The sequence below is a fragment of the Haliotis asinina genome, chromosome 2 (genome assembly GCF_037392515.1).
Source record: "Haliotis asinina isolate JCU_RB_2024 chromosome 2, JCU_Hal_asi_v2, whole genome shotgun sequence".
Classification (NCBI taxonomy): Eukaryota; Metazoa; Mollusca; class Gastropoda; order Lepetellida; family Haliotidae; genus Haliotis; species Haliotis asinina.
In genome coordinates this window covers 94,233,325-94,251,338 of record NC_090281.1, presented here as the reverse complement: position 1 = coordinate 94,251,338, position 18,014 = coordinate 94,233,325, and the positions used below count along the sequence as shown (strand labels likewise).

Below are 18,014 nucleotides of genomic sequence, written 5' to 3'. Positions count from 1 at the left end.
GGGGCATTATTGACGTTACATTTGCCTAAAAAAACGTATATTCAGTTTAATTCATTACAGTAAGCGAATATAAAGAAGCCTGAACAATGTGTGTATATATTTTAGGAATTAAAGGAACTAAATCTGACGATGTTCAAGATTGGTGGAGTAAACATAACCGGATTTGAGCTCAACAGAGATATTGAAATCAGGCATACGCCGGTACGTATATTGTATCGATATTTTCGTTTTAGCATACGACGTTTGTACGATACTCAGAAACAGTCGCTCATGAAATGTGTCCTGAATATCAAGATAAATATAACTTGGTGGGTTTTTTTCACTTTTTCCACTGAAAGTTGTGATATATCTTCTGTGTTCAGTTATAGTGATGCATTGTGATCAATTGTAATATTAAACAATAATGAGAGATGTCCGTTCGTACAAAATAGTATCCAGACTATTATTGGTCGTCCGGACAGTTCGATGTTGAGCCTTCACCATCCGGATCAACTGAATGTCAGTGTCATGTGTGTGTTTCCTCAGGCCCGGGAAGCGTATGCGATAGACGCCGTGACGCTGTTGACATTGTCGTTGAAAGATTTGCTGAAGTCACAGAATGGAATAATGAACACCTTCGGAAACATGAATATGAGAATGGGAGATGACAGACACGTCGAGTGTGTACAAAGACACATATGGTCGTATGGCGACAGGCTTACACAACAGCTGTATGAGGTACGTCACCGAACGGGTGGCATAGAATTTTCAAACGCCTTAAAACTTGCCGTATATAATTCATTACGCGTCAAATAGGTGACTCATGGGATGCAAATATATACTTTGGTATTTTATCAACAAGATACCGATTTTGGAAGGATGTCCATATTGTCACAAGCACATACACAGGCAACCCGCAAACACACCTGAACACGCAGTATGCAGACCCATTATCTAACTGCAACAAGGTGTTGTAACTACAATTTGTGTGGCTATCATTTATGCTTAATAATTATGGAAAAGTGGGTCATTGTGCATGACTTGCAAGGGGTCATTTACTGTACATATACATCAGGATGGGTAGGGTCATTGCCATTGCACATGCTACTCTATAAATATCAGCGTTTAGCACAGCCCAAGCACTTGCTTGAAATTTTCCTTGAAATCTTGTTTTAACTGGGCAATTAAAGATACAACTTTCGGTCGAATACAAAATGTCCCTCACTTGCCATAGAATGCAAGAGCATATTTGTTTCAGCAACGTTTCCGTGGGAATAGCGGCAATGTTGCGTTTGGATCGGATGGTCAGAGAAAGGGGTATGAGATCCAGGTGCTGGAAGTGTCAATGTACAGAGGAATAGCTAACGTATGTATGACTGAACTATAACGACGCAGGCCAACGTTAATATCCGCAATATGTTGTTTGCTCTGTCCTGGTTTGTTCCGAATGCACTAAAACCCCTGGCCACATCTGTGGATGGTCTTTTCAAACTGTGCTGCTGTTGAAATTTGAATAATGTCATTTACGTTTTAATCTAAAATGTCTAGTATTCAGTTGAGAGCTTGCGTGGGGAGCCTTGTAACTTGAACTCACAGTGTTAGTTTGATGACAACTGTTATCAGATATCTCCAGCATGTCCTTTTGCAGCAAGATTTAAGAATCTCGCATGCTTTGTACTCTCCCAAGTTATTTGTATAGTTTAATAACAGGTGGTTTTATGCTAAACAGATGCAGTTGTATTTATTTGTTTCATTCTGAGCTCTTTTCAAATCTTGCAAACCCTTTGTATTTACGAAGATGCAGAAATAGTCAGACCAACTGAGTTGACTATCTAATATGTGTTTGTTTCAGGCAGGAATGTGGAACGAGAGCGGGTTCCACGCTCAGACACCAACTCTGATGGTTGACAAAGCGAACAAGTCTATTGATAACATCACACAAGTTGTCGTCACGATCAAAGTAAGCTGAAACTTGTACTGATGAGCTCAGGCGAAGCATCACAATCATCCGGGCAACCAGCTGGCTGGATTGCTAACTGCCTGTTTTTGTTATGTTCAACTTTTATGTCAGCTTGTTTGTTTGTTTGTTTTCTTTTTTTGGTTAGCTGGTTAGCTTGTTGGTTTATTTTTTGCTATGCTGGCATCAGTCCCGTGGCCCCACCCCAACCCCGACCCCTTAAAGTTATTATATGCTCAACACGATATGCCCTCATGTTTTGCTGATATTGTCATTGCATTGCGATGTGCAGGGTTGTGTCCCCTATGCGTAACTGGAGTCTAGCAACGTCGGACCGCTGGAATAACCGTTCTCGGTTTGTTGTTTACGTCATAAATCTTCAGCATTAATATATTTATTCATCAAGCCCACATTCCAGTATAAATGACTAACTTTCAAAGCTAACTTAAATTCACTTGTGTTTTTATAAAGAACGCAACTACTTCAAATTACGAACATCTCTAAATTTCGAAAACATGCCAATCAGTCTGGCGAAAGAAACTGAACAGAAATATTGAACAAGATATCAAATGAGTTATGGAAGTATCCTGCAAATACAAATATCGATGTGGATTCCCTTGGCTGAAATTTGAGTCTGGTTATGGAAACATGACGTTGATTCAGAGATCACTGAATGGATATTTTCAGTGCAAGTATTTCTACTTCTAATCAATACTAAACTCTTTATTTGTTCTAAAAATCTGTTTGGCTACTCTCAATTGCAATAAAGTACGGTCAATCTAAAGTATTGAGTCCGGCCACGGGCTATTAACGTTTTTGATGGGAAGCCATTATCCCGATTCATCACCTGTTTTTATAAGTCGAAAATGAAAATTGGAGTTCATTTTGAAAACAGAAGTTGCATTTTTATTTAACTCTGTGACACTCGATATCTCAGTTCTTCCTTTATATATAAATGGACTTCAAATGAGTCGTTGATTACATTCGCACAAAACCATCCTAAGCGGAATTCAATTGGAATTTGATGATAGACGTTTATTACAATTTTGAGTAATGTATTAACTGCTTGATTGCTGTAATGATCGACATTCGTCACTGTACAAATACACCACTAGACACCCACACAAATAGTATGTGAGAGGTCATGTGGATATACTCCTAGTCAATGAACGCACGGTGCCATATGACGTTAACACAATCAAATGAACATTCGTTAAGGAATTGCTTGTAAAATTGAAATCTAGCTGTTTCGACGTATTTTCTGAGGTTTAAAGTAATGCAAAGCGGTACATGGGATATCATCATGTATTTATTTTGCTGGGTTTTTTTCGTTGATGTAAATAGCACTTAAGTAGGGATCCATATATGGCCTGATCTTATTTCCTCTGCAGCTGAACGTTGTATTTGGAGAGTGTTCCTTGGAGAGTAACACACAAGGAAGTTGTTCCCCTTTGCTTTGCCAGAAACCTGTTATTGTTGGTTCCTCATTAGCAACCACCCGGTGCGGATATCGACACAATGTCAAACATGAGTAAACAGAATACCTGTCGTTTGAAATTTACATTTTACCTGATTCTGCGTTAGAAAAGTGTGTGGAAAGGAGCATAATAAGCTATACACTCGGCTTCATGTGAAATACTTCTCAACTGTACATGTCAATTGGTATTCCACTCCATTATCATCGGGAGACATGAAAACAGCATGACAATGACCCCAACCCATCCACGCACTAAATTTATTACGGTAACATCACAAATAGTGAAAGTTTATTACCTGTAATTTCGACACACCTTTCTGGTTTTTACATATACGGCCATAGACTTGTTATAATATCTGGCGTTGACGTATTAGTACTACTTGGACTTATCAGTTTGCATGTCCTGACACCCTAACTTCGGGTGAATGATGACAGATTCAGCCTCAATTGCAAATATGAGTATATATCCCTAAAACAAGACCAATTATTCTTACAGGATCCACCGTACTTGATGATCAAGAGTGGACCAGAACAAGGAATCCCCATGATCACCATTGAAAGGTTTGAAGGTTTCTGTGTGGACCTGGCAGAGATGGTAGCCCGTAACCTTGGCTACGACTACTTCCTCAGACTTGTGAAAGATGAGAATTACGGCTCCAAGAACGATTCCGGTATATGGAATGGCATCATCGGAGAGTTGATAAGACACGTATGTAGGACTCTGTGGGAGACAGAGATCAGTGTTGGGTTTCTCAGTCGCGCGTTCTCCCGTGGCGTCGATTCCAGCAGAGGGACATCTGAATTATTCTGTTGCGGTTTAAATGGAAGCGTGTCTTTCTCTGTGTCTGTTATTGGTATACACGTTTGGACGGCTGTGTGTCTCATCCTGGTCCCAGTCGGATACTTCCATATGTATTCTTGAAGGTCTTTTTTCAGCATCCCCTCGTTCCAAATAGTCTGGAACAGTCTATAAGATTGTTCTGTTTCCCTATTTTATCTACAAATCGTAGATACTGATGAATACTTTCATAAGTGGAATTATTACCCGAACTCTGCTTTTTTGTGTGTAAATTGCGTAATATGTGTGTGTGTGTTTCTTGTGTTCAATGATACTTTATTCATATGCATGTGTGTTCTGTTGACACTGCACATTTCAAATGTGCAAAACGTAAGATCAAAACTATCAAGAGTGTCAAAAGTGAGAAAGTAGTAAAATCATTATAACATTTGTCCACACGAAAGTAAGGCAGAATCATTGTTAGCAGTAACTATGCTCTATTCATCTTTCCAATTTTAAGAGGTTTGTTAAAGCAAACAGGTCAGTAAGATAAGGAGAATGATATTAAACCTACTAGACGTTGTGGTCTACGACCACTACGGACATAACCCAATTTTCCCGAGCATAAAACCTTTTCGTAACCGGCTTTCATGAAAAATGAAGAAATGGGAGCAAAGCCGATGCGTACAAGACGTCCATGCCTTCAGGGAGCATGAATATTTATGAGATGACTTGTAGTATACTTGTTCGATATTTTTACAACCAACCTGGCATTTAAATAATTATCGTCATGTTTTTCAGAGCCCTGTCCATGAATACAGTTTATCACGGTCGGGAGCATTTACCAGGACAAACGTTTATTTGCACTGTCCCCGAGTATATAGATAACTAGTAATTCTAAACTGAAATTCTGAAAGCAAACTGAATTAAACCTGTGTTTTACATTTCAGGATATGTGCTGATGTCGCTGATTTAGAACACCTCTATAAATACTTCAATTCAGATTCCTTTTAAAATATTGGGACATTATATTCTCTGAATAGACATAGACCATGTCATTTCAAATTGTGATGTATCAACTAGTTCAAAAATCAAAACAAAAAATGTTGGTTGTATTTATTCAGAGAGTTATCTTAGTGTGAGTGAGGATTTAACGCCACTTAGACATTAATTGCAGTTACCTCAATGTGTAAGGAGGGTGGTGTGCTATACTTCCCATAAAGGAGCAGGGTCCTAATGTGTAAGGAGGGTGGTGGGCTATACTTCCCATAAAGGAGCAGGGTCCTCCACTCCAGGCTCTAGTTCACACGTTGTTAAAATGTCTTGACCCAGCGACTTCTCCGACTTGTTTCTTCTTGTCCCCAGTACCCGGCTTGTTCGTCATGGTATGGGCCATGTTTTATTCTTTACATTCCTTCAATATATGAAAAACATTATCGGTTTTCCCTGTATATTTAGGTAAGGTTGCTAAACCCTACTCGCTCATTCTTTTTCATATCAATATTATCAGCATGTATGTCAATGTTGTATAAGTATAACTTTTTTGTATATATGTTCACTGTAAGTCATATATCAATCTTGCATAAGGTGAAGGTTTCTGTTGTGTATACAGACCGTTGGATCAAGCCATGACTAAGGAACGCAACTCGGCATATTTGCCATTTTCAGGGGAGGCCTACTGACAGGTCAACGTACAGACGGCCATGCCTGTGTATCTTCATTGATTTTGTAACATGAAGCTTATCAGTATTGCTCATGAATCCTTATGTTCCGCATTGTTCATTATCCCCATGTTTGATAGTGTTCATTATTGCCATGGTTTGCAGCGTTCATTACCCCCACGTTCACCGATGTTCATTATCCCCATGTTCAGTATTCTTCATTATCCTTATGTTCAATATTCTTCAATATTCCCTTGTGTGTTGGTGTTCATTATCCCCATATTTAGCAGTGGATATTATTAATCCCCGTGCTCAGCTGGTGATCAATATTATCCCGATGAGCGCTATTGTTCATTTTCCCCATGTTAAGTGTTGTTCATTGTCCGATGTTAAGAAGTGTTCATTTCCCGTATTGTTCAGTATTGTTCCTTAACCCCATGTTCAGTATTGTTCATCATTCCCGTCTTTAGCATTGTTCATTACCCTCTACTTTGAGTAGTCTATTGATTTGTAATGACGCTACAACAGAACAAATGTACAATGGACATCATTGTTCCAGGAAGCGGACATAGCTATAGCCCCGTTAACAATAACGTCAGAGAGAGAGAAGGTACTGGATTTCACCAAGCCGTATATGAGCCTAGGGATCAGCATCATGATCAAGAAGCCTGAGAACGACCCTCCCCACGTCTTCTCCTTCATGGAGCCTCTCTCTCAAGAGATCTGGTTGTGCACTGCATTTGCCTTCATCGGCGTCAGCGTGGTCCTCTTCCTCGTCAGCAGGTTCAGCACGGTTGAGTGGCAAGTCGACGGTGACGACCAGAAGCTCACCAACGACTTCACCATTGGCAACAGCCTTTGGTTCTCCCTTGGGGCCTTCATGCAGCAAGGGTGTGATGTATTGCCCAAGTGAGTATTGACGTGAATGTCGTTTTGTATTTTGGACGACTTTAATTATGGCTTAGTTCATCCGCGTGTGCGTCGTCATGTTTGATGATACAAACTGCGACTTCGTTATAGAGGATGTTTGTCAGAGATGGCGATAGCAGTGCCACACTGTCTCGCTGACAGACCGATAATGTGATAGCCATTCCCAGTGTCGGATGACCTAAAAGACATCTAAGCATATTTGCGTGTCTCTGAGCTGTTTCATGTTTGACCTTCATGGTGCGAACTGCAATTGGCTTAAGATTATAGTTCTGAGGAGGAGCAAGCAGTGTGACTTTGTCTCTTTTAAATAATCATAGGGTCATTAGGTAGTGCCGTGCGGAAACGGTTTGATGAAAATTAGTGTTATACCTGTGACGGAATTTCTCGTGGGAAATGATCATAAAACATTGGAAGCCGTACAGGCATTTTATAACATGGCATGTGTCATGTGTTATTGGGGAAGACATGTGGTACCTGACGTTACGATACTGCAAGCACCGCGTGGACATTTGTGACCAGTACAGATGATTTCTCGCTGATTTGAACATTGACCTCATGAATAATGATTTAGAGGTTTCTGGCTCTATTTCACTATGGCTGATAACAGCAAGAAGATCTGTTATGCTTGGCTTCGCTAATAATCTGTAGTGTTTAAAACAGTGACACATCGCACAAATGTAAGACACCCGGAGCAAATACAATACCAAAGGAGGTGGTGTTGCAGGGGTGTAGTGTACATCGCATTGTCTATACTGTCCATAAAAAAGAAACGCATAGACGAGAAATCTGTTGCGAAAATGGTGTATTTTCTAACACCTAAGACTCGTCCACAAATAGACTTTAATCTTGAATGAAATTATACACCAGTTTAGAAGTTAATGTATGTTCAACCAAGACTTAGTGGATTCTTTGAGATAATGGAGATGTTGAGCGCGATAGTGACGACGTTAAACAACCCCGATGTCGAATTTCCTGGCTCTCAGACCAGTCTCTTACAACCTCATCCTTGTAGAACGGATATCCTCTGAAGTCCGTGCACCCTGGCTACTGTGCTCTGACCCGTGGCAGTACTATCAACTGTAGTACCGGTGCGATTTTGGGCTGCAATGGTAACTAGAGGTCTGCCTGCACGTGGACGGTCATTTGTTATACCTGTTTGGTTGCCACGAGCTGCAAGCCATGATACTAACGTTGAGAAGCCTGGTAACAGAAGATTGGTATCTAAAGCATGTATGCTTTCAGTGGCGATGTTCCGTGTCGCAGAGTCATGGCGTGACGTAGTGACTTGACCTTGAAACTCCTTCAAGACGAATGCCAATTTCTGAACGTAATCTGGATTTTTATTGCCAGGCAGTGAATGCTCTTTGCAGCACAATTTCAAGTGGAAGGTGATTTCTGTTACGTTTTAATGCCTTTCCAATCCTTGTAAGAAATCTCATCAAAATCACCATTCCAGGTAAATCGATTTTAATTTATGCAATTACTTGTGTAAAATCAGATTATGAACACTCTTGATATATATTTTGACGATTGTTTGAACACAATAGGTAATTAATAGATTTTTAAAATCCCTTTATTTTTAACGATTTTATTGTCCGCAGACTCTCTGTGTGACACCTCAGAGTAGAAATGGACTTGATACGACTCATACTGTTTATTATGAACAAAGCATTATTTAAACACGGCTAAACAAGTTTGAATCCTAAATGAGTATCTTGGCTGCTCAAATTAATTCAATGTATAACGAAAATATAACGAAATATAACACACGAACCCATGTCACAAAACTACAATTATTCCAAACTCATAATAAATTCACCACACTTTGTGACCCTAGCAAAACTATTCATCAGTATAAATAATATACCTGTATGAACGAAAACAAAACAAGATGTCTACCTATAAAAAGCAAATTCAATATTATTCTTGACAAGTGCGTGTGAACTTATCTTTCTGTATGTAGACAACAGTCACTAGCATGTCTGGTTCAGACACTGGCATTTACAGCAACTCATTTCATTTTCGAAAATCATTTTAAAAAAAGACCTGTACAAAGAAGTTCTTTATGGAAATAGACAAACACTCAACGGGAATCGAATGTTTCATCCCAATGTGTCTTCAGAGGGATATTATACGTCAGACAGAACATTCATTTACCTAATGGTGACCAGCTGATCTAATAAGACTGTGAAGGGCTGTGTGGGACGATACTGTGGTCAATATACAAGAGGACTGAAACAGCGGAAGAGTAATTGATTCTAAGTTTGTTGGTCCTAAGCAAAAGACCTCAGAGTTCTCTGAGCATTTCATTAATTATAGAAAACATGGAGTAAAATCTAAAAACCACACGATCAGTTCATAGGTCCAATAGAAATCATTCAATTAAAATAAATATTGACATGTACAGAGATATATTTACAAAAGGTCACAAGAGTGAATGTTGGCGCCTATACCTTTGTTTATATCACCTCCTTAATTCGGAAGTTCCCATCCGCATAAATGAATGGTCAAATAAGCATAATGCAATAGTGCAGTAAATATTAGCTGATATGAGAAAGTCCTCATTTTCCATTATCATCTGTTCGTTGGTAACATGTGTTGGTTAACCAGGAAATACGTTTCAATGTGAGAATGCACATGCTTTCTTGACTAATACACATCCACCACGGGCTCGTTAGTAACTTCATTACTAATTACTCGCGTTCCCCTAACTCCGACAGGATCCTGTCCCTTTGCAGTAAGTAACTCCTACCCAAGGTATCATCACGCTTCGATGTAATTCTTCTTTAAGAATAAGTATAAAGTATGAAAACATAAGCATCCTATTATACTCATGCCTACATATTTTATATTGAGGCGAAACAATAAAAAAATAGGGTACGTGTGTTCAAAAATGTTCACGTAACTAGGCTCTGATTAGTTATACAGTTATACATCATCAATGCCAACCGCTATACTTATTTAGTTATTGTCAGCGCTTGTTAATGAAACTCTGCTGACAATTGCACTCAAGAAGTACTTGAGTGTATCAGTTTTAACATTGAACCTAATGAACAGAATTAAATAGCGTATATCGGGTATGATCTAATAAGAATATTTTTGAAGGAATATTGTTTTACATTATCCGTTATCATCCGTTAATATCATTCTTCTAGCTCGGTTATTAAGGTACATATGTGACATGCAACGAAAATCAATACTGATGTTGATATCAATATGAGTTTAAACGCCTACATGCGTGCCTGCGTGCGTGCCTGCGCACATGCATGCGTGTGTGCATACATACATACATACATACATACATACATACATACATACAGGCACACACACGCACGCATGCACGCACGCGCGCACACACACACACACACACACATACATACATACATACATACATACATACATACATACATACATACATACATACATACATACATACATACATACATACATACATACATACATACATACATACATACTCACTGAGGGACAGATAGACAGATGTCGGGAAAGGATATAGTTTAGATACAAAATACACATTTAAAGTGGCATGGATTTTGATATTTAGCAAAAACAGTTAATAGACATCTCCCGACACTCCCAATTTGTATTGCCACGACAGGGCAGTTTCTTTAGCAACTAATGCACCAAGTTCACGCAATGCAGGTACAATCTCTAGTCATCAGTTGCTTCATATAAAACCCTCCGATCGCTTTTCTGTTTAATTCTATACAATCTCAACGAGTGGCAGTGATAGATCTTGAACCTTATCACTGAAACCAAATAGCTTCGTTTCCTCGCCACTGAGTTGACATACAGTCATACTTGTTGTTAGCATTATCCAAGGACATTTCATCAGAACCGTGCTTGAAAGGGATGAAGATTGAAAATGTCACTCACTACATCCTATTTCCTTCAGCCCCACAGAATGGTGAATTAACAACACAGGAAGTAATGTAATGGGGGCATCTTGTATAAAGGTTACACGTGCAATTTGTTAATTAAATACGCACGATTGAGTTTATTCATTTGGAGTGCTTTCGCCAAGGGTAATGAGGTGGTTTGTTATCTGTCCGAAAGCTTTTAGCAGATGCATTATGACAATCGGATACCTGCCAGGGGTTAATCTGTGCATGATCAGTTTGAAGTTTCAGTTTGAATAGTCCGTTGAATTTTATAGGATAGTTGTGTGCATTATTTTCAGCAGCATTCAGTATCTAAAGAAGAGCTTTAATACACCACATTTTCAGCAGCATTCGATATCTAAAGAAGAGCTTTAATACACCACATTTTCAGCAGCATTCGATATCTAAAGAAGAGCTTTAATACACCACATTTTCAGCAGCATTCAGTATCTAAAGAAGAGCTTTAATACACCACGTTATCTTCGATAATATGAAGTTTTACTGTCCGTTGTTGATGCCACATGGTACAGACTGCAATATTAAGCCACGTGAACTTGATGCATATCATCTGGAAAACAGATGCATATCGTCAAAGCCTTTCGATCTGCATTGAAGTACAGTGATGAGGTACTATAAACTATTGATATATTCTGATCCGGAATATGAGGCTGTTCAGTCAAGTTACGACAACTGATAATGAAACAATAAGTGTAACACTAATGCAAGGAAGCTCTGATCTAAAGCAACTTCTAATGTATGATTCCAACTTTCTCAAGGACATGTGTTTATCGCTCACCGACGAGAGCCTCCTCACACAAGTGATGCCTGTCACAAGTACATGCAAAGGTACGGCAAGCTTTGAAACGCACGGTACAAGTGAAATGCATCGGTTTGGTCATCCATGCTTCAATTTTGGACATACCATCTTCATTTCAGCCATACAGCCTTGAAAACGTCAACCTTGGACCCTTTAACCTTGATCAACAACGGATCAGCAAGACTCGTATGACGCATTTAAAAATCTTTGTCCAAAGATCATACTCTATGGTACACAAAACATTCTGAACGTGTACACCAAAGACTCGACCTGATGTAATATGCTTAACATAAATGAGCTATTTGAAAGCTAAAGTATGTCCTCTTGGCATGCGTGATATGCATTGCTTTTGTCACTGAAGCTTCATCCACTTATCGTACTGTGAACATGATGATGCTATTGTTCTTTCCCTTTTGGTTTTAGGCTAGTTAATGGAAGGAAGCTGGCAGTTTTGCCATTACGTGACGGCAACAGATCAGCTATATGCATACCCCAGGTTCAAGTTAAGCCTCTTTCTAAAATCCCTTTGTTTTGGTTCTCCCAAGTCAAATTATGTTTCGTGTGTGAAAAAAAAAACAAATCAAAAAGCTGTATCTCCAATCCTTTCGATATTTCTTAACAGTTTGTCCCCAACCTTTCCATATACGTCTTACGCTATATTTATCGTGACAGACGTACAGTGGATGAAAGCGTAAACGCTGAAAGTACACATGCAAGGGTTTCCCAGAATTCTTCCTCGGCGACAGTGTGTGGTAAGACTCTTATACCAGATAGTACGTACAAACATTAAACATGGTAATGCACACGTAAATTGGTTATGTTTATGAAGTAATTTCCACTAGACACTTTTCGTGTACTGCAGCTAGACTTAAGGTGGCAGCTGGATGGGAAAGAATGGGTTCATTCCAATTTCATTCTTCTTTCAATGTCATTCTACCAATTATAAATCACGTTCTGGCGCAACTCACTGCCCCCACTAAGGACGCTACCTGCCATTACATGGCCTATACTGGAGACTGGCAACCAACAAGTAGTGGCATTTTCATATGTTGCCAAGTTCTTCAACACGTTCCTGTAATAACACACTGATACTGTAGGCACAATTGATGTGCTTATTGCACATCCATGCGTCATTACAATTCAAGAGGCTACTAAGACATATTTGCTATGTATTATCGCAGTATATGACTTTTGTTTTGGCATCGTAAATGCCTGTGATACGACTGCAGAAAATGCCAGTTTTAAGCATTCTGGACTTTACCCAAGCACGTATGACTTCTTACTCCGAGGATCCTAGACGTGGGGATGATTATAACATGTTTCCAGCATATCACCATTTTCACGTTTTAGCATTGCCATAGCATTAAATGAAATCAGCACCCTGGTGATACATCTCCGCAAAATGTCACTATTAATCACCAGTGTTAACGGCAGAACAGAGTGTTTGTCAGCGAAAATGAATAGGGCATGAATAAAATGTTCATCTGACCTGCATGGATTAATGGTGTGGGAATGATATGACCCATAGGGAATGAAATATTTAAAGGGGATATGAGCACGTGTATTAAAATCTATACATGCCCTTTCATTTTCGTTTCGGAGCAAAAGTTTCACAAGCAATCAATATTGGCAAACGTATGTTATGGTAGCTTATGGAGTTTGTAATTACAAGCATTCAGTTTGTAGACAATATGCAAAATTACCCTTCCAGCCGGAGAATGCCAGTGGAATGAATGGGGTAGGCCGGTATATATCTTGGGAGAGTTGGCGTCAGACAAATCCACTCAAACAAATGATGTCTCATACTCACTTTTTCGTACTTTATTGTCTGTTTTGCTTATACTTTATTGTATTTGTTTAATGTCTAATTTCCTTTTGCACATTATTTTTATTCTTGCTTTTGTCATACTTCGTATGTTTTTCTTCTATACCGTTTTGGTAGTTATGAGGGTTTTCATTAGGGTTATCTGTACATGTATTTATTACCTTTGTTTTAATATTCTTTTTGTTTGAGAAAGTGGCATTTTAAATGTAAGGTGAGACTTCTGGGTGGAGCTGGAACAGATTCAGGTGATTTTAATCCAGTTTCCACACATTTCAAAGGTATGACACAACATTACATGTATCTAACTCTGAACTCTCCTCCCAAATCACCGAGACGTCATGATGTAACCGAAGTACTCTTCAAAGCGACTGTCCATCACGTCGTTCACTCTTCCCTTCCAAGAAAATTGTCGTGTTAGATTTATGGACGTGAAGGATGAGTTTGTGTTACCAGTGCCACATATATAACCTAGCTAAAAAGAGCTCAGAAGCAATTTATAATTATAATTTGACATTCCATGAGACGTGGGCAGATTGGTCCCACTGCAACAAGTGTGTACGATAACACAGATACATGAAGTCCCTGTTTTGATATTTTAAATTTTTTGCCGCAGTCTGTATTTGATTGGGCTGGACCAGTCAATCTAGTGGTCAACAACATGAGCATCGATTTAAGCAAATGGCGTGTGTCAAATCAAATCAGCAGGCCTGACAACCCGATCCCAATTGTCGCCTTTTACGACAGGTATGGGTTGTATACTAATATTACTCAGACCAACAGTGGGGCATTACAGGTCCAATCCCTTTGCAGAGTTGCGTCGGTTTGGCACGAATCGTGATTACTGATGGGAATTCCTGATCTCCCAAACGATTTTTGTAGGTTTGTCAGCACCTTAACCGTGCTCGTGGGCCCCGGGGGTTCACCAAAGTGAGTGATACGCATTACTCCGGGCTTTCCTCCCCCATTAACCTGCCAAGCAGAAATATAATTGAAGTACTGTTAAATTTGATGTGAAAATCCTGTCTGGTCATTTTGTATGTATAGAAATAGTGGTTAACTCCATTCGGCTAGTGGTAGCTAAACTTAAAGTGCACTCGGTAACCTACAGCAAGCACTGTATACTTCTTGTTGTAGGTGCAAACTGTAACCCATGATTTGGTGTCGACATGTGCAGACAAGTGCTCAGTGTTAGTTGGATGTCATTGGTCATTTCTGTATATAAAACTGATCACCGGATATTCTGGAGTCACAGTGGGCGGTAGACTTCATACATGTACCTTTTCGTGAAACAAGAAGCAGTTGTGTCGATGTAGTATGACATACTTACCTTTTGTACCGAGATTCGTCAGTGAGTCTCTCTATATTAATACTCTATCTACCTCCCATGAAATATGTTTGGTTGCATAAAGGTTACGTCAGCGTTTTGAAATTAAGCTTGATTGCTGGGCAACATATATCCTGTTTTTGTCATTCCGTGCAAAGCATTACGTATTTATACAAAAGAGCATGAATTAGATAATCAATTACACACTCACAGCATATTACTGTTGTATGTTTTATAGCCACGCGAACCGAGAAAACAAATTTCATCACTTGACATTTAATATTTTGCATCAGGGAGATTTCAAACGTCTATAAAATCCGCCTACATCAGCAATTAAATGCACTTGATGTGAAATGTATTTTGCTTTGTTTAAGAAATATTATCTGGCTTTCCTCTCCCACTCCAGCAACTTAAAATATGCACGCGAGATCTATTCGAACGTTCAACAAAATACATGCTCACATAAGTATGATGAAGAATGGTGAGATTACTGTCATACATTGTTGTGACGCCAAGTCTGTATCGTAAATTCACAATAACCATTCCTATGTGATCCACAACATAGGCAATACAAAACATCCTTTCACAAAGGGTATCTGACAGAGTCAGTGTCTCCGTCACTAGTACACAGTAGTCTTTGATGACCTTCAGCGAAAACCCTCCCCTGTCTCCCTGCTAGACTTCCGGATAACTGACTTGGCACACACGCAGACAAAAAATCGAAACAGTGTTTGCCCAAGGGCTCTAAATAACCATCTTCTCCACGGAGGTTAGGTTTAGTTGGGAAGTTAGGGTACTGCTGTGTGGCCCTCAATCTATATTTGAACATACATCAGCTGGCTTTGGACGTAACCTGCTCGGGCGTGTCTGAAGTAAAACAGCGGCTGCTCTGTTTTGCGGACAGGACTCCCAAGACGGACAGACTCAACAGTTTCAAATAATACTGGGTTTGGGAAATTACTTTGTGTAATCTTCTTAATTACATTTGTATTCATGACTGGTTTCGTTGTCTATAGTTGACTCGCGGACGCCTAGTTAAAACGAATGAGACTTGATTGATCAATCGCCATTATTCTTCATTTAATTAGCTTCACTGAGAGATAAAAAGAGAAAGATGACAAAATAACCACAGAGATAAGAACCAATTTGGAATTACGTTGATCTATATTGAATGAATATTCTCTGCCCAAATATCAACGGGGAATTAAGAAAGAGTCATCAGCTAATTGCACAGATTAAGTGATAATTGTGGCATACCCTCTCGTATTTCTGCATCTATAACAATTAGCTTTGAAACAACAAAGCGATTCTAATTGCACACACGTCTATTGTAATAACACATTACAATTATGTTCTCCTCTATATGCAGCTAATGCAACACGGGTAGAGATTAAGTGTAATACAACATTTGTTCGTGTTATTGAAACTGAGAAATACTATCAAGTGTCACAGCGCTTTGTTCTCACTCTGATGTGTGCTGTCTGGATTGCCTAATAACATACGCATCTGACATACGTTGGTTCTGTGCAATTGAGCATGTCTTTTCCTCCCACTTACGATATCATTCTCACTGTGTTGTATTATTGTGCTGGATAACGTCTATTAAAGTGTATTCTTCCTTAACCTTACGACTTTAGTACAGATGTAAAATAATGATATAGCTGGATCGCCGATAAAATGTAAGAGGCATCTGTTTTACAATGTTTGTCACTTGTACACACAGACATGTGTAAGTTTGTTTTTGCTGGAGATCATGTGGGTTTTTTTTTAATTCTTTATGAGGATGTTTTAATGATGACAAACACACCAGTGCAATGCTGGTTTGAAATAGTAAACGATACCAGACTATAAGTATATTATTGAAAAAACATATCTCGGAAGATCTGCTTCAGCTTGAGGAAAATCGATATTCCCAGTACGATGAGTTCTATTACTACGTTTGTAATACCAGACGTAGGTGTTTCTCATGCTTCCTACTGATCCTGAATCTGTAAGATCAGATATATGTTTATTCAAATGCAAGGGGTTGCCCTCACTCCAATTTCCCTAGTTCTGTTTCATGATAATCAGGTTTCATCATTTTGCGAAACCACCCCTGCCACCAAGGAGCAATGTGGCACAGCTGTAATTTTGACAGATGATACATTTAGGACAATACTAGACGTGTGACTTGTCTGCTTTCTGTCAGCCTCGACGTGGAGGGTGACATATTGTCACTTTGACCTGATTATAATCTTATGTGTCGGGTCAGCTTCCAGGTTTAGGGTGATTCTTTTGCAACTTTGCCTGATATATGTGTGATCCTGTCTGTAACTGCCATTCGTCCACACAAACATCATGTCAACCCCGCTCTGAGGGTATTTAAATATATCAACTTTACTATCTGTATGTTAATCTTGAGGTGCATTGTGACTTTTCATCATTGAACACGTAGCGTTTTACTTCAGCACAGACTCCAGAGGCACTGTAGAATCTACCGTATGTCAGTGGACCATTATTCATAACCATTTTCTCCAGCCCACTCCAAGCATACACACATGTCACATCTTCCATCTCAACCGCTTAATCCTGCACTTGAGTCACATTTGTGTCTCATCTTCCTTTTGCACTATGCCAACTGCTTAATCCTTTAATGAAGGTCAGTCTCGTGTCTCATTTTTCATATTTTGCACGATCCCAACTGCCTAATCCTTTAATCATGGCCAGTCTTATGTCTCCTCTTCCATCTCCAATGTCTCAACTGCTCAATCCTTTAACAAAGGTTAGTCTTGCCTCATGTTCTATCTGCAGTAGAGCATTCAGTATCTCAAATGTTTAATCCTTTGATTCATCGCCAGTCAAAGGATGCACGATGATTCGTCTTTTGTCTGAAATAGAGTGCATAGACGCATAATCATTTCCTCTGGGTCTGTTTCAGGACACATTGTAACTCATCACTGACTTTACCTAAAGCATTCAGCATCTGATATTTAATTCTTTTCATCAGGTCGGTCTCGGGACGAATGGTGACTAGCGTTTGGTGGTTTTTTACGCTCATCGTCATCTCCTCCTACACCGCCAACCTGGCTGCATATCTCACAGCAATGAGGATGAGCACGCCAATCTCCTCCGCCGAGGACCTCGCTAAACAGACAGAGATCAAGTACGGCACGACAAAATCAGGGAGCACGTGGTCTTTCTTCAATGTAAGCAACATCATCCGGTGCACGTGCTGAAACATAGTGGATGGCACGCGCATTATGTAGAAATCAATGATGAACCCTATCTGCACCAACGTTGAGCTTGCGCTACTGTGGCGGCTAAAATTATGTTTTCAGTTGTGGGATTTAGTTGTCAGTTGATATTCCATCGTGTAAATTTAATT

General features: G+C 39.4%; 1 protein-coding gene across 3 annotated transcripts in view; it reads left to right on the top strand.

Moving 5' to 3' along the window:
• LOC137274630 (glutamate receptor-like) overlaps positions 1-18,014 on the top strand; it is a 64,351-nt gene that overhangs the window by 35,642 nt on the left and 10,695 nt on the right. For all 3 annotated transcript variants that reach the window (XM_067807930.1, XM_067807929.1, XM_067807931.1), the window contains exons 6-12: positions 106-201; positions 526-717; positions 1,238-1,345; positions 1,832-1,939; positions 3,910-4,122; positions 6,412-6,761; positions 17,637-17,835. In XM_067807930.1, the coding sequence (XP_067664031.1) occupies positions 106-201; positions 526-717; positions 1,238-1,345; positions 1,832-1,939; positions 3,910-4,122; positions 6,412-6,761; positions 17,637-17,835 (1,266 nt within the window). The remainder of the gene's footprint in view (positions 1-105; positions 202-525; positions 718-1,237; positions 1,346-1,831; positions 1,940-3,909; positions 4,123-6,411; positions 6,762-17,636; positions 17,836-18,014) is intronic.